At 36.5% G+C, this 26,448-nt stretch overlaps 1 protein-coding gene across 6 annotated transcripts in view; it reads right to left on the bottom strand.

Annotated features, from left to right (window-relative positions):
- Positions 1-16,504: 16,504 nt before the first annotated feature.
- The window catches only part of BRDT (bromodomain testis associated), a 69,250-nt gene continuing 59,306 nt past the window's right edge, over positions 16,505-26,448 (bottom strand). For all 6 annotated transcript variants that reach the window (XM_019806886.2, XM_034653893.1, XM_034653890.1 and 3 more), the window contains 3 exons: positions 22,793-22,998; positions 22,055-22,229; positions 16,505-16,677 (listed from right to left, as the gene is read on the bottom strand). In XM_019806886.2, coding sequence (XP_019662445.2) covers positions 16,609-16,677; positions 22,055-22,229; positions 22,793-22,998 — 450 coding nt within the window. In that variant the 3' untranslated portion in view covers positions 16,505-16,608. The remainder of the gene's footprint in view (positions 16,678-22,054; positions 22,230-22,792; positions 22,999-26,448) is intronic.

The following is a 26,448-nucleotide window of genomic DNA, read 5'->3' as shown; positions in this document are numbered from 1 at the left end:
CCGGCCCGGGAGCGCCGCGGGGCAGACCCGCTGCGCAGCGGGTTCCGCCCCGCGCTGGGCGAGGCTGGGCACCGGCCTTCCTCCGCAGAGTGAGATCCCAGTTCTAAATTGCTAACCTGTGGGGAAGATGAAGGGGAGACTTTCCCAAATCATCCTGGGAACCGCAGAAGGAAGCGCCGCTCTTACTTGGACAAGTGTTCAAGTCCTCTCATTGCCCAGTTAACTGGTGGAATTTCATGAGGCCTTTTTCTGGATCATAGAATTATGGGGCGCGGGGAAGAGAGGCAGTGAAGGATTTTCATACAATATGACAGATATGATTACGTTATTCATTCCTAACATTTCCTGAAGGTGTTGATACTCTCCAGTACGGTTCAGAGTGGTTATCAGCCCAGCCAGGCCTTTCTGGTTCCTAAGGCAAGCCTCTGGAAAGCCCTGGTCTGTTTTGTATCCCTGTTAAGTTTTTCCTTTGCAAGACTCTTACATAAATGGAATCATAAAATATGTAACCTTTTATTTTTGGCTTCTTGCATTTAGCATAATGCATCTGAGATTCAACTATGCTGTTACATATATTGTATCTTTTTTATTGCTTGTGTTTCATTGAATGGATGTGTCATATTGTTTATCCATTCCCCAGTTAAAGGACGTTTGAGTTTTTTCCAGTTTTGTGGTTATGAATAAAGCCACTACAAACACTCGTGTGAAGTTTTTGTGTGAACCTAAGTTTTCTTTTCACCTGGGTAAGTACTTAGAAGTGGGATTGCTGGGTCAGATGGTAAGTGTGAATTTACCTTTATGAGAAACTGCCAAAATGGCTTCCAAAGTGGCTGTACAATTTCTAATTCATACCATCTGTATATGAGAGTTATGGTTAGGTTATATCTTGCAAGAACTTGGTATTGTCAAAAAAATCTTGATTTTGGCAATTCTAGGAGGTGTGTAGTATCTCACTGAGATTTTAATTTACATTTCTCTAGTGACTAATAATGTGTGGGCATCTTATGTACTTGTATGCCACTCAAATATACTCTTCTTTGATAAAGTGCCTGTTAAAATCCTTAACCCATTTTTTAAAAATTGTGTTGTTTGTTTTCCTACTATTGAATTCAAGAGTTCTCTATATATTTTGGATACAAATCCTTTATCATCATGAGATTTGCAAATATTTTCCCAGACTGTGTCTTTTCATTCTTGGAGATTTTGAAGAGCAGAATTTCTTAATCTTTTTTAAAAAATAAATTTATTTATTTATTTATTTATTTATTTATTTATTTATTTATTTATTCTTTTTAAGTAGGCTCCACGCCCAATGTGGGGTTTGAACTCACAACCCCAAGATCAAGAGTCACATGCTCTACCCACCGAACCAGCCAGGTGTCCCCCAAAGTTTTGATGCCATCCAATGTATCACTGTTTTCTTTTATGGATGGTATTTTTGGCCTTTAGTATAAGAAGCCTTTGCATAACTCAAGGTCAGCAGTATTTCTTTCCCTTATGTTTTCTTCTAGAAGTTTTATGTTTTTATTCTTTATATTTAGGTCTATGAACCATTTTTCTTCAACTTTCCCCAAGTCTTATTTTATTATTGTTTAAATTTTAATTCCAGTGTAGTTGACATACAGTTTTATATTAGTTTCAGGGGTACAATATAGTGATTCAACAATTCTATACATTACTCAGTGCTTGTCACGATAGGTGTACTATTAATCCCCATCACCTATTTCACCCATTCCCCCCCCCCACCTCCTCTCTGGTAGCCATCAGTTTGTTCTCTATAGCTAAGGGTCTCCTTTTTTGGTGTACCTCTCTTTTTGTTCATTTGTTTTGTTTCTTAAATTCCACATGTGAGTGGGATCATATGGTATCTGTCTTTCTCTGACTAACTTATTTTGCTTAACATTATACCCTCTAGATCCATCCATGTTGTAAATCATAAGATTTTGTTCTTTTTTATGGCTGAGTAATATTCTAGTGTGTGCATGTGTCTGTGTGTCTGGGTGTGTGTCTGTATCACATCTTTATCCATTCATCTATGGATGGACATTTGGGCTGTTTCCATAATTTGGCTATTGTAGGGGTGCATATATCTTTTTGAATTAGTGTTTTTATATTCTTTGGGTAAATATCCAGTAATGGAATTACTGGATCATATGATAATTCTATTTTTAATTTTTTGAGGAACCAAGTCTATGATCCATTTTGAGTTAATTTTTGTATAGGGTACAAAGTATGGATTGACATTTATGTTTTGCATAATTGTTTTGGTACTATTTGTTGAAAAGAATGTTCTTTCTCGTTGAATTGCCTTTGTACCTTTGTTGAAAATCACTTGACACGTGGGACTATTTCTAAGCCGCTAGTCTGTTTAATTGATCTGTATGGCTATATTTTCTTTGCTACCACACTTTTCATGACTTTTGGAAGTAGTATAGTAGGTCTAGAAGTCAGGTAGTATGAGTCCTTAAACTTTCGTCGTTATAAAAATTGTTTTGGCTATTCTACTTACTTACCTTTTCAAAAAAAATTTTAGTATTAGTTTGTCATTTTAGGCAAAAATTAATCATTTTGGAGAAAACTGATATTTTAACAGTATTATGTTCAATCCATGAACATGATGTATCAATCCATTTATTTAGATCTTCTTTGATTTCTTTCATTAGTTTTTCATTGTTTGAAACATACAAATATTGCATATATTTTGTAATATTTAGATCTAAGTATTTTTTTAAAAGATTTTATTTATTTATTTATTTGACAGAGATAGAGACAGCCAGCGAGAGAGGGAACACAAGCAGGAGGAGTGGGAGAGGAAGAAGCAGGCTCGCAGCAGAGGAGCCTGATGTGGGGCTCGATCCCATAACGCCGGGATCACGCCCTGAGCCGAAGGCAGACGCTTAACCACTGTGCCACCCAGGCGCCCCTAGATCTAAGTATTTTTTATATATTATTGTAAATACTACTTTTTTCAATTTCCAGCTGCTTATTACTAGTATAAAGAAACATGATTTTTGTTTTTTTTGTCTTGGATTCTGAGACCTTGATAAACTCACTTATAAGTTCTAGTAGCTTTTTGAAAGAGTCTTTGGGATTTTTTGTATGGATAACCGTGTCATCTGTGAATAGAGACAGTTTTATTTCTTCCTTTGTACATATTTGCCTTTTATTCCTTTTTCTCACTGTATTGCACTGGCTAAGACCTCCAGTACAGTAATGAATAGGAGTAGTGAGAATGGACACCTTTACCTTATTCCTGATCTTCAGGGGAAAGCATTCAGTCTTTTACTATTAAGCATAATGTTAGCTAAAGTTACCACTTACCATGTTGAGGAAGTTCTTTTCTATTTCTAGTTTCTGAGAGGTTTTTTTTTTTTTTTCCATAAATGGGAGTTGACTTTTGTCAAAGGGCATTTGCTTCTCTCTTGAGATAATCATAGTTTTTCCTCTTTAATCTTTTAATATAATTACATATAAAATTCTTAAATTTTTTATTTAAATTCAATTTAATTAACATATATTGTATTATTAGTTTAGAGGTAGAATTTAGTGAATCATCATTTGCATATAACACCCAGTGCTCCTGTGAGAAACAAACTGAGGGCCTCAGAGGGGAGGGGGGCGGGGGAATGGGGTAGACCGGTGATGGGTAGTAAGGAGGGTACGTATTGCATGGTGCACTGGGTGTTATACGCAACTAATGAATCATCGAACTTTACATCGGAAACCGGGGATGTACTGTATGGTGACTAACATAATATAATAAAAAAAATTAAAAAATCATAATTAAAGAATTAAAAAAAAAACACCCAGTGCTCATCACATCACATGCCCTCCTTAATGCCCGTTACCCAGTTACCCCATCCCCCCACCAATCTCCCCTCCAGCAACCCTCAGTTTGTTTCCTATAGCTAAGAGTCTCCACATATAAAAATTTTTTGAATGTTGAACCAACCTTTCAATCCCAGGTTAAACCCTACTTGGTCATGAAGTACTATATTTTCTTAAATATCACTGAAATCAACTTGTTAATATTTTGTTGATGATTTTTGAATCTATATTTCTTATCTATCTTTTTATATATTCTGGAAGAATTTATATGAAATTGATATTATTTCTTCCTTAAATGTTTGGTAGAATTTTCCAAAAAAAAAACCCATCTCGGTCTCAAGTTGTTTTTTTAGTTCTTTTTTTTTTTTTTTTTTAAGGTTTTAAAATATAACTCAATCAGGGCTGCCTGGGTGGCTCAGCTGGTTAAGCATCTGCCTTTGGCTCAGGTCATGATCCCAGGATCCTGGGATCAAGTCCCATGTCAGGCTCCTTGCTCAGTGGGGAGCCTGCTTCCCCCTCTGCCTGCCACTCCCCTTCCCTGCTTGTGCATTCTCTTTTCTCTCTCTGTGACAAATAAATAAATAAAATCTTTAAAATAAAATAAAATAAAATTGCAATCTATTTAAAAGTTATAGAACTAGTCAGGTGACCTGTTTTTTCTTTGCCAGTTTATGTCTCTTAAGAATTTTATGCATTCGGTTAAGTCATTGAATTTATGGCTTAATTTCCAAATATTTAGGATGATTTTGCAGGTATCTTTTTGTTGTTAATTTCTAGTTTAAATATGGTATGTTCCAAGAGTTTACCTTCAAAACTACCTGTTCTTTTAAATTTGTGAAGGTTTGCTTTATGTCTCTGAATATGGTCTATTTTGGTGAATGTTCCAACTGCATTTGAAAAAGTTGTTACCTGGAGTGTGGTATAAATGTTAATTAGATAAATCGGTTGGCAATGCTGTTCAGGACTGTTAGGATCCTTACTGATTTTCAGTCCACTTGTCCTATCAATTGCTGAGAGAAGAATGTGAAAATCTATCTGTAATGATGGATCTTTCTTTCTTTCTTTCTTTCTTTCTTTCTTTCTTTCTTTCTTTCTTTCTTTCTTCTCTCTTTCTTTCTTTTCTTTCTTTCTTCCTTCTTTCCTTCCTTTCTCTTTCTCTTTCTCTCTTTCTCTCTTTCTTTTGGATCTATCAATGCTACTATTTTTGCTTTAGACCATTATATTTTGGGGCATTTATAAATAAGATAAAATGAATTTTATAATTACTTCTAGTTATGCCATTCTCAGTGTTCTTCATTCATTATATAGATATAAGTTTCTGTCTGGTGTCATATTCCTTCTTTTTTGTAAAATAGGTCTGCTGACACGCTCATCTTTAAGTCTTTATTTATGCTTAGTGATAAGTAATACAGAGATGGTCTCTCTCCATGCTTTTGCTTTTCTTTCTTTTTTTTTTAATTTTATTTTATTATATTGTGCTTTTCTGATTGCAGTAGACTCCTTTTGTTACTGAATGCTTATTACCCTGGTGGTAGGAAGGGCAGGGGATAGAGGGGCATTCTCTGCTGTCCTAATTCAGCCTCACAGGCAGGCACTATGGATATCAGGATATCAAGGTAACTTGGATATCAGAGTGGTATCTTCTCAATGATCCTTTCCTGTCCCCAGTGACAGGGGCTCTTTAATGGTCTGGACCCATGATGTATTTCCTGCCCCGTCTTAGATTAGAGGGTTTATTTCTGTTTTCACCCCCCCACCCCCAGCTACAATAGGTCTTCATCAGTGCCCTATATAGGTGACAGGGTTTGCTGTTCTTCAACCAGAAGCTTAAGGCTTATACTCCTTAAGGAAGACAGAGAAGGAGGATCTGGAAAAGCCATTGTGTTTTTCCCACATCTGGTGCTGTTCTCTTCCAGGCCTGCATCAGGAGGATAGCTTTCTCAGAACCTCATCCTGACCCCCAAATCCTTTTCGTAAGTACTGATGAGGTCTGCAGAGAAGAAGAAGCTGCAAATTATTGCAAATTTCTCTTGTGCTGTCAGGGGTTCTATATTCTTAACTAGCCCACACCCAACCTTTAGTCATTTGTTACTTTTAAATGATTTTGTTTGGTTGTTTGTTTTTGTTACCAGATTATACAGCATTTGGTGACATCTGCCTCAGGTAAGCCAGTACTTATGTCCTGTTTTCCTTTGATGTATTCATTTTTTCTTGGATTTCAGGCTATTGGTTGTCCTGCAATTTCAGCCCTCAGATTAATTTAAGAAATGTTGTGAATTTAAAGATTTTCTGGCTTTTGAGTTTGATGTAATGGTAGGAGAAATGCTTTTCCAGCTTTCTAAATCCCAAGTGGAAGCCTGAATTTCCTAATTTTTAAAAATTGATATATAATTGACATATACCATTTTATTAGTTTAAGGTGTATGACATAATGATTTGATATATGTGTATATATTGTAAAATGATTACCATAATAAATTCTGTATACTTTAAACAAAATTTTGAGTATTCACCTTTTTAAATTGAAATTTTAAATGAGATGATTGGAAATTGATATGCAGGCATGAGAAATAGAGAAACTGTGTACACTTTAAACAGCGTACTTTACTCTTTATAATTTTGTTATATATATAGCTTTGTGTAACCACCACAAAAGTCAAGCATACAGAAGAGTTCCATAACCACAGGGATGTCTTATGTTGTCCATTTATAACCACACTCACACCTTGTCCCTCACCCCAGGTACCATTAATTTGTTCTCCATTTCCAAAATTTTGTCATTTCTTTTTTTTTTTTTAAAGATTTTATTTATTTATTCGATAGAGATAGAGACAGCCAGCGAGAGAGGGAACACAAGCAGGGGGAGTAGGAGAGGAAGAAGCAGGCTCATAGTGGAAGAGCCTGATGTGGGGCTCGATCCCATAACGCCAGGATCACGCCCTGAGCCGAAGGCAGAAGCTTAACCGCTGTGCCACCCAGGCGCCCCTGTCATTTCAAAAATGTTATATGAGCGAAACCATGAAGTAGGTAAACTTTTGGGATTAGTTTTTTCACACAGCACAATTCCCTAGAAATTCAAGTTTTTGCAAATATCAACAGTTAATTCCTTTTTGCTGATTAATATTTCAAATTATGTATATGCTACAGTTTGTTGGCTGCTACAAATAAAGCTGTTATGAACATTTGTGTACAAGTTTTTATGTTATTATAAGTTTTCATTTATCTGGGATAAATGTCCAATAGTGCAAGTACTGGGTCATATGGCTTTGTTTTTATTTTTTTAATTTTAATGTTTTTTAAAGGTTTTATTTATTAGAGAGAGATCGAGAGCAAGAGTGGAGGGGAGAAGCAGAGAGAGAGGGACAAGCATACTCCTCGCTGAGCAGGGACCTCAGTGTGGGTCCCTTGATCCCAGGACCCCAAGACCATGACCTGAGCAGAAGACAGACCCTTCACCAAGGGAGCCACCCAGGCGTATTGGGTGGAATTTCTAGTATTATGTTGCATAAGAATGGTGAGAGCGTATATCCTTGCCATGTTCCCAAATGTAGGGGGAAAGCAACAACTCTTTCACCATGAGTATAACATTAGCAGGTGCTGCCTGGGTGGCTCAGTCAGTTACGCATCTGCCTTTGGCTCAGGTCATGATCCCAGGGTCCTGGGACCAAGGCCCGTGTTGGGTTCTCTGCTCAGCAGGGACCCCTCCCCCCTGCTTGTGTGCATGTTCCCTCTCTCTAACAAATAAAATCTTAAAAAAAAAAAAGTGTGACATTAGCTGCAGATTTTTTGTAGATGTTCCATATCAAATTGAAGTAATTTCCCTGAAAAACTTCTGGAGTTTTTTTTTTATTATTATGAATGTGAGTTGGATTTTGAATTACACTGATTAATTTTCAAATGTTGAAACAGCTTTGCATACCTGGAATAAATCACTTAGTCACAGTATATAGTTATTTTCATACATTGTGGGATTTAGTTTGCTACTATATTGTTGAAAATTTTTGTGTCTAAGTTCATTAGAGGTAATGGCCTACAGCTTTTTTTTTTTTTTTTGTATTGTCTTTGGTTCTCCTTATCAGGGTAATACTGGCCTTATAAAATTAGTTGGGAAGTGTTCTTTCTTCCTATTGAAAAAATTTTTCCTGGTGTGAGGTGCCTGGCCAGCTCAGTCAGTAGGGCACGTGACACTTAATCTTGAGGTTGTAAATTCAAGCCTCACATTGGGTATAGAGGCTACCTAAAAATAAAATCTTAAAAAAAAAAAATGTCCTGTTGACAAAAATTACATAATAGACCAATTTCTGGAAGACTTGTTTTGTGGAATAGATTTTCTGGAAGAGGCTGTCTTAAATTAGTATTAATCCTTTAAATGTTTGGTATAATCCTCCAACAAAATCATATGGGCTTGGATTTCTTTTTCAGGAGATTCTAAATTATGAATTATAATTTTTTAATGATACAGGGTGTTCAGATTATTTCATATTGAGTTTTGGTAGTTTGTGGTTTTTGAGCCATTGGTCCATTTATTCAAATTTATGAATGTGAAGTTATAGTATTCCTTTTTATCTTTCTAATGGTTGTAAGATCTATAATGATATTCACTATTTCAATCCTATTTTTGGTGATTTGTGCCTTTTTGTTAGTCTTTCTATTTAAAAACTTTACTTTTTGGGGGTTCTTGGCTGGCTCAGTCAGAAGAGCGTGTGACTCTTGACCTCAGGGTCATGAGTTCAAGCCCCACGTTGAGTGTAGAGATTACTTAAAACCCCAATAGACTACTTTTTCCTCCCTCAACCACCAGCTTTTTGTTTCATTTTCTCTTTTTCAGTTTGATTAATCTCTGCTCTGGTCCTGTTTTGGATGTGCTGTTTTTAGATTGTTGAGTTAGGAACTAAGATTATTGATTTGACTTTTCCTTGTTTCTAATGCAAGCACTTGACACTTCTAAGTTTCTTTTTCAGTACTCTTTTAACAGCATTCCACACATTTCAGTATGTTGTATGTTGAAAGTCATTCATTTCTGTGTTTAATTTTCTAAAAGATTTCCTCTTTGATCCATCAATTATTTGCAAGTGTATTAATTTTGTTTAGTGATTTTCCTATTGTCTATTATTGATCTGTGATCCAATACTATTTTGGTTAAAAAATATACTCTATATAATTTCAATTCTTTTAAATTTGTTTCATGACCCAGGATATGTTGTCTTGGTGAATGTTCCATGGGTGCTTAAAAAACAAGTGCATTCTATTGTTGGTTATAAAGTGGTTTAATAACTATTTACACTACCCCATAGCAGCATATGAGTTCCCATTGATCCTCTCCAACATTGGATAATGCTAGAGACATCATTTGTGCTAATTCGTTGGGTAAAAATTGGTATTTTCTATGGTCTCAAATTTTCATTTGTCACATAAGGTTAAACATGTTTTCATGCTTATTAGCTATATGAATTTCCTCTTAAGTGAAATGCCTGTGTATGGCAGAGAATTACCAATACTCATGTGTTGCTCTGAATTTTTCAGACCTGCATTCAGGTGTATGTCCAAGTGGGTTCTGGCCAGAGGGATATGAGTGCAAGAAGTCTAAGTCTCTACCAAGTCTGGCCCTTAACAACATCCAGTGTGATACTATCTTGCTGTGCTGCATCAATTTTTGAGACCATATGTTCCAGGTGGCATAATTACAAGAAGGAATAGAGCCTCTCAAACTACCATACTTTCCATGAAAATGGAATATCTTTTATTTCCTTTAGGGTAGAACATTTTGTGGTAAACTTTCATTTATTTCATCTTCTTGTAATAGTTTTGCTGGGTACCGAATTCCAAGCTGATAATTTTTTTACTTAACCAAAGTCTAGTGGCTAAACATAAATTCACCACAATTACCTCAGATCACTCTTCATATCGTATATACACAAACCAATGAATGTAATCTGAAAGAAATCTGCAATCAGCAGTGAAATGTATAGCTTTTCCTTTCTTCACAAAAGAAAAAACTTAACCACACAAATTTAGAATTTCATCAACACACACTTTCCTGTGACAAACAATTCAGACATAGAGAATGCAGAAAACTAAATGCCAGCAACATGAACCTTTGTTAATAAAAAAAAAAAAAAAAAAGCGGCTCTACATTGTTACTGATAACTATGCCCTAAGGGCATTTTCAAGAGATACTGTGCTTCAGGAAAAAGTTTTATATATATCTATAAATATACACACACACAGTAAGAAAATAAACTTCATGATTAACACAGGCATGTTTAATACCTACAGAAATCACAGCCCTCCAAAATTTCTCCACATTTCAAGCTGACAGTTATTTTTCTCTGTAAATTTTGAAGATTTAATTCCACTCTTCTTGGTGGTCACTGTTGCTGGTAACTCATTCTTATTTTTTTGGTGATAACTCCATTTCTCTGAGTGTAAAATTTTCTTTGCTTATGGTATTGTTCAGGCCACTGAAAAATGTCTTAGGTATGGATTTCTTTTTATCTGATTTAATAAGTTGTACTTAAGGATAAAAGGATTCATTTTACATAATTTTAAGAAAACCACAATCAGTCTCCTGTTTGCTGTTTCCAAGGACTCTAATTAGATAGTTTAGACCTTTTCATTTCACCCTCTAGGTCAGGGATTGACACACTCTTAGTAAGATATCAGATAGTAAATATTTTAGGCTTTGAGGGCCACATAGTCTCTGTTATACCTACTGAACTCTGCCATGATAACACAAAAGCAGCCAAAGACAGTACATAAAAACACACAAGTATGTCCGTCTTCCAATAAAACTTAAAAACAAGCAAGCTGGCTTTGACCTGTGGGCTGTATTCTGCCCACCAGTGCTCTAAATCTCTTTTCCTTCTCCTTGTCTCTGCTGTGTCCTGGTAGTTATTTGTATATATTTTCTAGCTTACTGATTTTCTCTTTACCTGTGTCTAATTGTTTTAATCCATTGAATTTTTCAGTTTAACACTTTCCTTCCTGGAAGTCTCACGTTTTACAAACTGCTCATTTTCCTCCAAAAGTCTTCTTTCCTTAAACATTTTACAAATAGCTAGTCTACTTCAGTCCTGGGAAGAGGGTGATGAAGTATTAATTTCTAAGTGTTGTTCATTGTTTATGCTATAATCTCACTCATTGATTTTGTTTCATTTCTTTGATAGCTAATTTCTTGACCTTAATTTATGGTGATCCTACTTATCCCTCTAGCCAACCCGGGACCATGTCATCCTCTTGAAGACCTTCCTTCCAAAACTGGTTCATGGCACAATTAGCATAACACTGGAACCAGCATCTGAGCTCAAGAAAGCCCCACCATCCTTTCTTACTGCTCTCCTCCCAACTAAATGTGTGTGTGTGTGTGTGTGTGTGTGTGTGTGTGTGTGTGTGTGTCTGGAGGGGGGTGGGGAAGGGTGTTCCAGAGAGAGCTTCTGCCTTGGAGACTGGCAATGCCTTAAAAAATGAGTCCCGTGGAGGATTTATTTGTAATACTAGAAACAAAATTGGTGGGTCTCTAAATTTAATTCTAATCTAATCCCAATCAAAATTCTAATGTTTAATTTCACTCAACTTTTAAAAATTGGATAAACGGATTATGAATTTCTTATAGAATGACAACTACTGCAAATCAGAGGTTCAGAAAGTAAATTGTGGCAGCATAATTGAGAGTTCATTTAGAAAAAAAGAGATCTGGTTCCCTATCTCTTACTATATATAAAAATGTCTTTAATCCATCTGGAATCTTAGTGTAAAAATTAATTATCAGGATTTTAAGTGCAAAAAAGACTATTTTATCTTGATATGGGGGACACAATCTAAAAACAAGGTAGAATGGCCAGACACCACAAAGAAAAATCCAGACATATGACCGCATAAAATTTAAAATTTTAATGGAAAAAAAGGCAATATATCTCAAAAGACAAACAGTAGATTGTGAAAAAATGTTTCTAAACCATCTTAAAGGGCTTTGTACAAACTGATAAACCAAAAGAATTTCTAAAGGAGATTGGTTACTGAGCAAGTCACACGGCTAAGGCTAACAGATATAAGATCAACCCCACTTGAAGTCCGAGAGATAAGAAGTAAAGAAACTCAAATTGAGATTTAATGTATAGTTACTTGAATTCCGTTGTTTTTTTTTTATATTTGAATGGAAACATTTCACTTTTATTAATGAATCTAAAAATACCATTTTCAAAAAAAAGAAAGAAGTAAAGAAACTGATTATAATCTTTTCATTCAGATCAGCAAAGATGATGAAGGCAGTAATATCCAACACTGGTGAGGATAATGGGAAAGTGATACTTTCAGACACCTAGTAATGTGACCTGCTCTAATGTTTTTTGGAAAAGTCATTTGGTACCTCCTATTAAAATAAAAACTGCTCCCTTCGACTGTAACTTCTGACCCAGCAACCCCATTTTAGGAGCTCTACTCTTTAGAGATAGCAGCACAATTATGTAAAGCTCTATACACGGTATATTTATGGCAGCATTGTTTCGTAGAGAAAGACTGCAATCAACTGAATCGATAGGGGTTATATAAATCATGATATGTCTGTTCTAAGGAATGTTGTACAGCCTTTTAAAAAAGAATGAGTCATGTAATGAGCACTAGGTATCATATAAAACTGACGAATCACTGACCTCTACTTCTGAAACCAATAATACATTATATATTAAATGAATTTAAATTTAAAAAATGAAAAAAAAAAACATGAATCCATCTATACCCATCTAAAGACCCAGACAGATGCTCCTGATGAGTTAAGAAAAACCCAACTGCCAAGTGCCACGTGTAAACAGGATCTTGTTTTTGTAAAAACAACCTCCTCAAAGTCCTGACATGTCCATATTTGGAGGAGTGTAAAAAGACTGAAAAATAGGGGCATCTGGGTGGCTCAGTTGGTGAAGCATCTGCCTTCGGCTCAGGTCCTGATCCCAGGGTCCTGGGCCCTCTGCTCAGCGGGGAGACTGCTTCTCCCTCTGTCTCTCATGAATAAATAAAATCCTTTAAAAAGAAGACTGGAAAATATACAAGTTTTGATCTCTCAATAGTTGGAATAGGGAGGAGAGTAATTTTTTCTTACTATTTCTACATTGGTAGTAAGATTTCTGGGCAGCATTACGTCTAACGAGTTTATGCTCATGAATTTGAAGTGAGACTGGTTATCATGGTTGCATGTGTTTCTGTAACCACAGCTTCATGGGTGCAGAGCAGGCAATCAGATTTAATAAGGATTTGAGTATTGCCAAGTGAATACAACAAAGAAAGGAGCAATGGAGTTGAGGGTATGTGCAAGGAAGGGTTATAAATAATAATGCACAACAAACTTGCATAAGGAAAGAAATAAGGCCACGAAGGGGAGAGGTACTGTGAAAAGCATTAGGATTAATGGATTGTAAGGTCATGGTGAGGCCTAATGATTGTTGGAGTTGATTGTTGGAGTCAAGGGCCTATCTGGAGAAAGCTAGAAAAAGATATGAGGAAGTAGTAAGAACTTGCTTGAAACTCAGACTAAGGAAAGATTTTAGTTATTGGCAATGACAAAGGAATGGCTAAAGTTGATTAGCTATTAATATCATTAGCTGAGAGATCAAGGGACTGAGAAGTGTCAATTAGAATTAGTGACAGACTAAAATCTCTGGGGAATAAGGAGTGAACCAGGGAAGGTAAATGACTAAGGGTGGTATAGTCTTATGATCATGAAAAACCTAAAGCTGGGGGTATTTAGGGAAGAAAGTGGGGGGCAGAGGGGAGGATAGTCTGTAAGTGGCATCCCAAAGGTAAGAAAAACACTAGTGAAAAGAAACAGGTGCTAAATGAGAGCCTACAGCAGAGAGCCCAGGTTCAGTTAGAGCAGTGGTTCTCAAACCTTAGTGTGTATTAGAATCACCCGGAAGGAGTGTTCAACTAAAGACTGCTGAACCCTACACACAGTTTCTGATTCAGTAATTCTGAAGTCTGAGGATTTGCATTTCTAAAACATTCTCAGAGTAATCGAGCCTTACAGAAAAGGCTTAAACTCCCTTTTATTTACATGGCCTGTAAGCCTATGTAGTTACTCATTCTTTTGAAGTAGATCAACCTACCAAGTCACATTATGTACGAAAGCAAACTTGTGATAATTTTACAAATCCAAAATAGAGGGACACCTGGGTGGCTCAGTCAGTTAAGCAACTGCCTTCGACTCAGGTCGTAATCCCAGGGTCCTGGGATCGAGTCCCCCATCAGGCTCCCTGCCCAAAAGGGAGCCTGCTTCTCCCTCTGCCTGCCGCTCCCCCTGCTTGTGTGCTCTCTCTCTCTCTCTGACAAACAAATAAATAAATAAATAAATAAATAAATAATCTTTAAAAAATAAATAAAACATTTTCAGATGATGCTGATGAAGCTGGTCCAGGGACCACACTTCCAGAACAACTCAAGAACAAAAAAAAAAAAAAAAAAAAAAGGGAAAAAAAAAAAAAAAAANAAAAAAGGGAAAAAAACAGACAATAAATTTGATCACATAGGGAATGTTTTTGATGACTGATTGAGAATCCCAAAAAACACTATGAAAAAGTTTTAGAAGTAGGAGAGTAGTGAGAGATGTGGACAGAAAAGGGGTCCTCACAAAACCAGGCTTGAGTTGAAGGCAACTAAGTTACATGCACTATTTCATGCATAAAAATAACAGAAGTAAACTCCGTAAGAAGTGAAGAAAAGCCAAAAAATCTTTTACTAAAAAGAAAGCATAATATAGGAAGGATCAGTTATAAATGGGTATTTTCTCTGCTAAACTGACTTCAACCAACCTACCAAAAAGTTTGTTGACTGAGCAAAGGTTAAAGTGTTAAACTGGTTAAACAAAACACTGATAACCATAGGGGTCACCTGGGTGGCACAGCAGTTAAGCGTCTGCCTTCGGCTCAGGGCGTGATCCCAGCGTTATGGGATCGAGCCCCACATCAGGCTCCTCCGCTATGAGCCTGCTTCTTCCTCTCCCACTCTCCCTGCTTGTGTTCCCTCTCTCGCTGGCTGTCTCTATCTCTGTCAAAAAAATAAATAAAATCTTTAAAAAAAAAAAAACACTGATAACCATAACACAACTCTCAATCAGGGCTCCTCCAAATGTTAATAGGAAAACCTAAAGTAAGCCATTATTAATATAAAAAGGTGTTAATAAAACTGAATTTTCTTTTTTCAGATGTAGCCAAAGCTCATTGATTCATCAGTTTTATTAGTTGTTTAAAGACAGCTGTTGAAAGATTTAACGTGTATTTGACAGAAGTAAATCCTTACTATTTTCATTCTCTCTTCAAAATGGAAAATTTCCCACAGATCTTAAAAGTATTACATAATATTAAAAAGAACCAGAAAATACTGAAATGCCTTAAGTGAAAAACACAAACATCCTGTAATTCCATCACCTAGAGCTAACCACTATGTACATCTGACGTATCTTCTTAAATATATATATATATATATATATGCTAGAATATACAGAGATAGAGCTAATCTATAGATGATCCTTTAGGAAAATAACAATGCAAACTTCTTAGTATATACATACTAATTCCTTGGTTAAAAATAGGTATAGTGGAAGGGCGCCTGGGTGGCTCAGTCTGTTACCTGTCTGCCTTCAGGTCAGGTCATGCTCCCAGGGTCCTGGGATCGAACTCCATATTGGGCTCCCTGCTCAGTGGGGAGCCTGCTTGCCCCTCTACCTCTCCCCCTGGCTTGTGCTCTCTCACTCTCAAATACATAAATAAATAAAATCTTTAAAAAAAAAAGCTATAGTTGAATGGGTATGACTACCACTTTAATTCTAGTGATGTTTCATGAAGGTGTTATCACCATTTTAGCTGCTAGTTGATCATATTTTTAAAATGGCTTTAGTTTAGATATTTCAAAAAATTATATTGATTATAAAAACAAATGAAGTCAAGAAAACTTTTTCTCTTTCTCTCTATAATACACACACACTTTGAATTTTTACTTTAGATGGTATCATAATGGGGCCTGAATCATGTTACACTTCAAAAGTCCAAAATGTTAAAATATATGAAGTGGATACACATGATTTATACACAATTGCAACTGGAGAATGATGAAACAAAAATAATTTACAGATTTAAAGACTATATATAGTTAAGTAAAAATGTAAACATTCATTGCTATAACAATGCATAAAAGAATTGTATAAGTTCCTACAGAAACTTACATCATAATATTTACTATTATTTTGCTCAAATTTAACATCATCCAAACCATATGTAACATTCTCTTTAAACTAAATTTCAATATAAATTTTGCATACAGAATCAGCAGAGAATCTTATATAACCTGACAGTCAAAAAAACCAAGTATTATTTGTTAGAGGTTCTAAATATTTTAAGGCAGATAGATATTTGTTTTAAAAGTTAAAAACTCAACAGGGGCTGTTTTTGATACACTTTTATATATTTTTCATTTTTTAAACAAGAAGGGGCTATCTTGGATTTTCACTGCTTAGACAGGGCCTATAATACATAGCAGACAATTATTTATAAAATGAATAACATCTGGGAATTTATTCAATTTTTAGGGATCCAAAATTATAAAATTTCCTGTAAATTATACCATTTAGAAAATGAACATATAGCTATTAAAAATATATGTGAAAATTGTTTAATCATTTTAGAGCAGTCAAAATACAATATAAGATTTGTGTCTTGGTGTTTGAAAGCAATCATTTTACCGTATGCATTTTAATCTTTTATATCATTCACTTTAAGTTGATGGTTAATTTAATAAGTTTTAATCAAAGTTGTTTTCAAACATTGTCATAATGTCACTTTGAAGAGTCATATCAATGGTACCAGCCATCTGTAGAAAGAAGGGAAAAAATTTAATGTTACTTTAAAAAAAATTTATGCCTTCATTAGAACTATATAAAAATGATCACACAACTTTTAGAACAGATTATACATGAACACAATTTATATAACACAATGAGTTTATGTAATTTTCTATTTCTGCTCAAATACTGATTTTTGTTAAATTATTGTTCATGTGATAAATAAAACTTAAAACTTACAAGAACACTAAGAACAAGTTTAACTTCTCCAAATAAGAGAGAAAACTGTCAGTGTTGACACAATCTTAATAAGGACATGAACTGAGATTATATTGTTTCATTTATCTCAACACCTAATATAGTGCTAGACACATAAAATTATTTTCTGAATGGACCAGTATCTCTAACTGAGGAAACTATAATAGGTAACGTTAGAGCTACAGGCTTTCCTGGATTCTGCCACTTACTGTGTAACCTAGGGCAAATTATTTAAACAAGTTTATTTTATATATAGGTATTTCTGAAAATCAAACCAAATTGCATGTATAATAGTAAGTTGTTCATTAAATGCTAAAAAGCCATTAAAAATAAGCTAAAGTAAACAAAAGTCTAATTATGACAAAGGAAATAGGGGTGCCTGGGTGGCTCAGGTCATGATCTCAGCGTCCTGGGATTGAGCCCCACATCAGGCTCCCTGCTCAGTGAGGAGTCTGCTTCTCCCTCTCCCTCTCTCTCTGCCCCTCCTGCTCCCCTGCTTGCTCTCTCTTACTCTCTCAAATAAATGAAATCTAAAATAAATAAATAAGGCAAAGGAAATAAATTTTTCCTATATTCTGAAGCCTTCTCTAAATGTTCATGTGATGGCATCCAAAATGACACCAACTATGAAATTTTAAAAAATGTTTTCTGGGGCACCTGAGTGGTGCACAGTCAGTTAAACATCCAACTCTTGGTTTAGGCTCAGGTCATGATCTCAGGGTTGTGAGATCGAGCCCTGCTTTGCGCTCTGTGCTGAGTGTGGAGTTGGCTTGGAATTCTCTCTCCTTCTCCCTCTGCACAACCCCTCACTCTCTCTCTCTGAAATAAGTAAGTAGGTCTTTAAAAAAATGTTGTTGTTGTTTTTGTAAACTGGTAAATAGTAACAGCCCAGAGTGGTAGCTAAATGTGCCAATCTGCAACCGATTGACTTCCTAGATGAGAATCAGTATTCCCATTGGCTGTGTGGGGGACAATTTGAAATTATGACTTATCTGCCAAAAGGATATTAGAAAGTTACATGTGGCTCTTATAAATGACAAATATTTCTTTCAATATGCCATAGAAACGAAAGGATAAATTCTTCAATCATAACCCAGGCTACTTTCCTAACGCCAACTCTTAGGATGCCAAATGTCTAGCCCAGAGAGTTCCCCAAAGTTCTATTTTAACTCTCCAACATGAGAGTTGGATACACTGTCCTCATCTAAATATCATGTGATATTCCTGTAAGTATCCAGACATACTGCAAAATTCTAAGAATATGTAATGAAACTTGTTTTTATTATAAAAAGTATTTTATTTCAGACTGTCTTCCATCTTGACTAAAATCTGCATGTGGAATAATTACTGATATGGAACTGTTATTCTCTATACCAACTAACCTTTGATACTATGATTTACATAACTAATACTCTCTGCCCCTATCATCATAACCTAATATATATATATACCTCAACTATTCAGACTTAAGATCAAACACTTGGTCAAGGGAACCAGCATGAGGTGAATTCATAGAAGCTCTGCTTGGTGTCAAGTTATTACATCTTTTTCGAGTACAGACCTGTAAATTAGCAGCAATGTAAGAGTTTGGGTTGTCAAAAATGATAGTAGGTAGAGCCAGTATCAGGTTGTTAGTTATCAAAGCTGCTAGATGTGGTGTTAGTTACATTTCAGTGGATTCCAGGTCTAGACAAGTTCCAGAAAAGTGCTTAGGATATTTGAATTATATTGGGTTACCTCACTGGGTTGTCAGGTAGCAAGTAAGTTGCTGAGAAATCACTTACGGGTGATTGCAGAGCCCAACACAGGGTTTGATTCCCACAACCTGTGAGATCATGACCTGAGCCAAAATCATGAGTTGGACACCTAACTGAATGAGTTACCCAGGCACCCCGAGAAAAAAAATGGTTTAAATTAAAAGAGCATCAGTGTGGGACAACTTCAAGTGGCCTAATAAGTGATTGCTCAAAGGAGGAAAAGAGGAAAAAGAAAAAATATGAAAAAATAATGGCCAAAAATTTTCCAAGCTTGATGGAAACTATAAATACATTTCCAATAAGTCAAACAAAGTACAAAAGCAACAAAAACCCAGTGATGAATAAAACTGTTAAAAGCAACCAGAGGAAAGGCATATTTTATACAGAACAAAGATACCAAATTTCTCACTTGAAACAAAGCAAGCAAGAAGTTAGCAAAGGAACATCTTTAAAGTACTGAAAGAAAAACCACTAACAATCTAGAATTCTATATCCAGCAAAAAACATATCTAAAAAAATAAAGGCAAGTTTGATGAGTATTAAGGAGGGCACATATTGCATGGTGTTATACGCAAGTAATGAATCATGGAACTTTACATCAAAAACTAGGGATGTACTGTATGGTGACTAACATAATATAATAAAAAATTATTATAAAAAAATAAAGGCAAGTTTAAAACACATCTACACAGAAACCTGCACACAAGTGTTTATAGCAGTTTACTGTGATTGCTGTGAGCTGGAAGCAACCAAAATGTCTATCAATAGGTGAATGGATAAGCAGTCATACATCCATATACTGGGAGTATTTATTCAGCCCAAAAGAAATGAGCTATCGAAGTACAAAAAGACATAGAAGAACCTCAAATGCATATTACTAAAGTGAAAGAGACAAATCTGAAGCAGCTATATATTGTATGATTCCAACTATATGACATTCTGGAAAAGGCGAAACTATGGAGATGCTAAACAGATGAGTGGTTGGAAAGGATGATAGGAGGTATATTTTTAAGAAAGGCAAATTACTCTGATGATATTGTAATGGTTGATCTATGTCATTACATATCTGTCAAACCCATAAAAACCACAACACAAAAAGTGAACCCTTAAGTTAACTATGGATTTTGCCTGATAAAAACTAAGGTTGATAGTGATGTGTCAATGTGGTGTCAATATTGGTTCATGGATTGTGGGATGTTGATAGTGTGGAAGGTTATGTGTTGATGTGGGCAGGGGAGGAGTATGTGGGGACTCTTTGTATTCTGGGCTCAATTTTGCTGTGACTCTAAAATGCTCTAAAAGATAAAGTCTATTGCTGATATAAAAAAGCCAAATAAAGATATTTTCAAATACACAAAAGCTGAAAGACTTCATCACCACCTGACCTCCACTACAAGAAATGTTAAAAGTCCTTTATGAGGAAGGAAAATTAATGCCATTTGGAAATCTGGATCTGAATGAAAGAAGAGCACTAGAAATGGTTAACTACATAGGCAAATATAAAATTTTAATTTATTTAAAACTTCTAAAAAAATATTTTTTTTATTTGAGGTGGGAGGAGTGAGAGCACTAGCAGGGGGAAAGGGGAGAGGGAGAGCAGACTCCACACTGAGCAGGATACCTAATGCAGGGCTCGATCCCAGCACCCTGGGATCATCACCTGAAGGCAGATGCTTAACCAACTGAGCCACCCAGGCACCCCTAAAACTTTTAAAAAGACAATTTGACTACTTAAACATTAGCATATAAGCTGGGAGGGGAAGAAATGGAAGTACACCACTGTAAGGTTGTTCTGCCAAATGCAAAGTGGTATAGCATTACTCACAGGAACGCTGTGTTAAGGTAAAGTATATACTACAAATCCTAAAGCAACCATCAAATAATGAAGTATTGCTGATAATAAGCCAATGAAGCAAATAAAACAGAATCATAAAAATACAGGATTAGAAGAATGTAGAGAAAAAAGAGCTAACAAGAATAGACAAATAGAAAAGAAATAACAAGACGTTGTGCTCAAACTTAACCTATCAATAATCATATTGAATGTAGTCAGTCTAATAAACACTTGTATAATAGGCACAGATTGGATTTAAAAAAACAAACAAAACAAGACCTCACTACATGTTGCCTACATTAAACTCACTTTAAATATTAAAACACAGATAGGTTAAAAGTAAAAGGATGAAGACATTTTTTACACCATGCCAACATAAGTCATACAAAAAGTGAAGTGGATATGTTTCTGAGTAAATTTCAGAGTAAACAATATTGTTAAGAATAAAGATCATTTTGTAATGAAAAGGGGATCAATTAATTAAGAGGATGTAAAAATCCTAAATGTTTAGGTATCTAACAACACAGCTTCAAAATACATGAAATAAAACTGACAGAATTTCAAGGATAAAAAGATATATCTGCAACTATATAATCATAGATGGCAATGCCCCCTCTCAATATTTGATAGAATAAGCAGGCAGAACATCAGCAAGAATATAGATAGGAGTCTTGAACAACACCATCCATCAACTTGGCCTGTTTAATACTTTACTCAACAGCAGAATACACATTCTTCTCATGTGCACACAGAATATTTACTAAGGTAGACCATAATATGGACCTTTAAAAAAGCCTTAATGAATTTAAGATGTTATGTATTCTCTGACTACACTGGAATTCAGTTAGAAACCATTAACAGAAATTACTAGCCAGAAAAATCCCAATTATTTGGAAACTAATATACTTCCAAATAATCCACAGATGAAAAAACGAATCAATTCTAGTTTTTAAACATTATTTTCTGTATATTAAGACTCTTAAGCATGTCAGTTTTTTTCCTGTCCCATTTTATTAAGATATAATTGACTTAAAATGCAAGTCAACTTCCTCATCTAGTGTTCAATTAAAACACTGACCTGGGCTAGATGGCATAACTTTTGGCCACAATTTATCAACAGCTTATGGATTTTTCAAGAGTTAATTAACAGTAAGTGATAAACTACTCTACCTATGTGCCAGGGATGTTCCTATGTGTTTATTACTACATGTAAATTCATTCCATCTTCACAACAGGTATTATTATTCCCACTTTACAGACAAGGAAATTGAGGCACAGAGAGGTTAACTAAATTGCCCAAGCTCAAAAGTCTAGTAAATGGCAGAATTAGTATTTGAACCTACGTAGTCTAGTAGCTCCATGACCATATTCTGTGATTATACTCTGTGTCTCTGACTATATAAAATTTTTATTTTAGGCTCTGATTTTAGAACTTGATCTTCACTAAAGATGTAAATCCACTGTCACTGAAAACCACCCTGAATGTATCTTTGAACCTGTAGAAGATATGGTTCTGTTAAATCTTTCCTTAGATTTAGTAAACTAAAATTTACTTACTGCTTCTCTCCTCCTCCGCTCTTGCTCTTTCTCCCTTGCTAAATTACGGTCTTTGAGAAGCCAGAGTTTGTATTTATCTTGAGCTTCTGAAGACTGCTGATGTTCCTTCTGTTCTTCTCCAAGATACTGGTTTTGCGTCTTATTTGAAAAAGATTCTTGAGTGAAGCCAAGGTCCCTTAAAGAAACAGTATAGCTCAAAGTAGATTTCAAGTTCCTTAAAAGTTTTCATCACAAAGATATGTTAAATTATAAATATAAAGCAATGTTTCAGATCCCCCTTTTCACATGTTATGATGTCATTTTTAAGTTTGACTTTTGATGTCAAATTTTGCAAAGGCAATCTATATTAACAAAGAGAAGGTTATGGAAACTAACCAAGGTGTATTACTATGTTCTTACACATAGAATTGAAAATAATGATATCATTATGATTTAGTTATATTAGTATCTTTAATAGATCACTTGATAATTTCTATCTTCTTCAAAGTAGATACTACTTGTTAGTTAAAAAAATCAATAAAAATACTTTTTGCAATTATAATTTGCTTTCTGTTCTATTAAATAGCTAAATCATGGTCACCTGACAAAAAAGAAATATATTTAAAATTACAGGTCTACCATAGGGAATGGAGATTGCTACACAGTCAATGCATGCATACATGAACAAATACTTGAATAAATAAAAAGAAATTGATAGTCTATATCTCCCAGCCTCCTTTAATTCAATAAATTACAGACCTCTGATTTTCCTGCAATATTTTTGGTTCCTTTGTATTCTGTTCTAGATGTTTCCGTATTAGTTCCTGTGTTTGAGCTTTTACTTCTTTTTCTATCGCTGCTTTTCTAAATTGGTTGAAGAGCTCATCTGAGGATTTCATTACACCGGATGTTTTGACTGGTTTGCCTAAACTTTTCCAAGAGTCTGCATTCTTGATCTTTATATCCTAAAACAAATATTTGATTTAGTTTGTGTCTACAGATGTCAACCACATTTTGAAAGAAAAACAATATTTTTTGATATAGTAATAGATCAAATTAAGATTCGAAAGGCCTTCATGTAATTTTATTAAATTATGAAAAATATGAAAATATATCAGATAAGTTAAACTCATTATGTAAGACCAAATTAAAATTGCATGCTTACCAATTATTTCAATTTAATGTACATATACAGTTGACCATTGAACAACAGAGGAACTAGGGATGCTGACACTTGCACAGTCAAAAGTCCATGTATAGAGAGAGTTAAGATGGCGGAGGAGTGGGGAACCCCTTTTTCAGCTGGTCCCCTGAGTCGAGCTGGATAGGTACCAGACCAGCCTGAACATCCACGGAATCAGCCTGAGATACAGGAAGATACATCTGGATCTCTACAAATGAACATCTCCAGTGCTGAGTATTGAGGAACGAAGCAGGGAACTGTGACACTGCGCACAGGTATCGGAAGATAAACGGAAAGGGGAGGGAGCCGCCATGTTAGGGTGCCAGGAAGTGGTAGCCACCTGCACCGGGGAGCGGGTGGACCGTGGACCCGCACCCTCGAGACAGCAGACTGAGACCGTGAGCCGGGAGCACGCACCACCAAGCACCTCACGGAACTCCGGAATTCTGGTGTGCTCACTGGATCCAGACTGAGACCAGGAGCTCTGGGAGCTCCGGGAGCGCGTGGGGGCGGCTGGCGGTGTTAGAAACACAAAGGACAGAGACGCGCCGGCCCTGGAAGTGAGGGCTGCGACGCTGGGTGTGGGGCGCACATCCCAGGACGCTGCAGGGTTGAGCAGCACCAATAGAAACAGAGTTAAAGTGTCCAGAACATCAGTGGAGAACGGGCCGCAATCCCTCTGTTCTGAGACAGAGGCTGAGATTCGGCCGCTGCTGCTCTGACTCTCAGAAGAGGCAAAGCAGACCGCCAGGGAAAGCCGCCAGAGAACAAAAGCCTGGAAATACCGGCTCACAGTGTGCCCATCCCCATCCCCCCTTGCAGGGGACACGGAGACTCTACCCAAACAGGGTTGCCTGAGTATCGGCGCGGCAAGCCCCTCCCCCAGAAGGCAGGCTGAAAAATCAAGAAGCCCACATCCCGGGGCGCCTGGGGGGGCGCAGTCATTAAGCGCCTGTCTTCAGCTTAGGGCGTGATCCCGGCGTTCAGGAAAGGAGTCCCTCATCGGGCTCCTCCGCTGGGAGCCTGCTTCTTCCTCTCCCACTCCCCTGCTTGTGTTCCCTCTCTCACTGGTTGGCTCTCTGCCACATAAATAAATAAATAAAATCTTTAAAGAAAAAGCCCACATCCCTAAGATCCCTATAAAAAAGGGGTGTGCAGCCTGGTCCCAGTAAATAATTTGGGCTCTGGACAACCCCGCAACCTCTCCTCATCAGAATGACAAGAAGGAGAAGCCCCCCGCAAGCAAAGAAAAGACAGTGAGTCTGTGGCCTCTGCCACAGAAATAATGGATATGGATGTAACCAAATTATCAGAAATGGAATTCAGAGTAACAATGGTCAAAATGATGAGTAGATTTGAAAAAACTATTAATGAAAATGTTACTGAGAATATAGAATCTGTAAGGACGGAAATGAGAGCGAATCTGACAGAAATTAAAAATTCTATGAGCCAAATGCAGGCAAAACTAGAGGCTCTGACGGCCAGGTTCACCGAAGCAGAGGAACGTATTAGCAAATTGGAGGATGGGTTAGTAGAGGAAAAAATGAAAATAGAAGCTGGACATAGAAAAATCCACGGCCACGAATGTAGGTTACGGGAGATTACTGACTCAATGAAACGATCCAATGTCAGAATCATCGGCATCCCTGAGGGGGTAGAGAAAAACAGAGGTCTAGAAGAGATATTTGAACAAATTGTAGCTGAAAACTTCCCTAATCTAGCGAGGGAAACAAACATTCATGTCCAAGAGGCAGAGAGGACCCCTCCCAAGCTCAACCACGACAAACCTACGCCACATCACGTCATAGTGCAATTTGTGAATATTAGATCCAAGGATACAGTATTGAAAGCGGCCAGGGCAAAGAAATTTCTCACGTACCAAGGCAAAGTTACCAGAATTATGTAAGACCTGTCTACACAGACCTGGAATGAGAGAAAGGGTTGGGGGGGCCATTTTTAAAGCTCTTTCAGAGAAAAACATGCAGCCAAGGATCCTTTATCCAGCAAGGCTGTCATTCAGAATTGATGGAGAAATAAAGACGTTCCAGAATCGCCAGTCATTAACCAATTTCGTAACCACGAAACCAGCCCTACAGGAGATATTATGGGGGGTTCTATAAAGGTAAAAAGGCCCCAAGAGTGATACAGAACAGAAAGCCACAACCGATAAAAACTAAAACTTTACTGGCAACATGGCATCATTAAAATTCTATCTCTCAGTTCTCAGTGCCAATGTTAATGGTTTAAACGCTCCCATAAAACGCCACAGGGTTGCAGACTGGATAAAAAGACATGACCCATCCATTTGCTGTCTACAAGAGACTCATTTTGAACCCAAAGATGCATTCAGACTTAGAGTAAGGGGATGGAGTACCATCTTCCACGCAAATGGACCTCAAAAGAAAGCTGGAATAGCAATTCTCATATCAGATAGACTGGATTTTCAACTAGAGGCTATAGACAGAGACACAGAAGGGCACTATATTATTCTTAAAGGAAGTATTCAACAAGTGGATATGACAATTATAAATATATATGCCCCCAACAGGGGAGCAGCAAGATACACAAGCCAACTCTTAACCAGAATAAAGAGACATATAGATAAAAATACATTAATAGTAGGGGACCTCAACACCCCACTATCAGAAATAGACAGAACACCCTGGCAAAAACTAAGCAAAGAATCAAAGGCTTTGAATGCCATACTCGACGAGTTGGACCTCATAGATATATATAGAACACTACACCCCAGAACCAAAGAATACTCATTCTATTCAAATGCCCATGGAACATTCTCAAGAATAGATCATGCTCTGGGACACAAAACAGGTCTCAGCCAATACCAAAAGATTGAAATTATCCCCTGCATATTCTCAGACCACAACGCTCTGAAATTGGAACTCAACCACAAGGAAAAACCTGGAAGAAACTCAAACACTTGGAGGCTAAGAACCATCCTGCTCAAGAATGACTCGATAAACCAGGAAATCAAAAAACAAATTAAACAATTTATGGAGACCAACGAGAATGAATACACAACGGTCCAAAACCTATGGGATACTGCAAAGGCAGTCCTAAGGGGGAAATACATAGCCATCCAAGCCTCACTCAAAAGAATAGAAAAATCTAAAATGCAGTTTCTATATTCTCACCTCAAGAAACTGGAACAGCAACAGAGGGACAGGCCTAACCCACTGACAAGGAAGGAGTTGACCAAGATTAGAGCAGAAAT

This window comes from Ailuropoda melanoleuca, chromosome 2, assembly GCF_002007445.2.
Source record: "Ailuropoda melanoleuca isolate Jingjing chromosome 2, ASM200744v2, whole genome shotgun sequence".
Taxonomy (NCBI): domain Eukaryota; kingdom Metazoa; phylum Chordata; class Mammalia; order Carnivora; family Ursidae; genus Ailuropoda; species Ailuropoda melanoleuca.
This window is presented reverse-complemented; position numbering and strand designations above follow the sequence as displayed.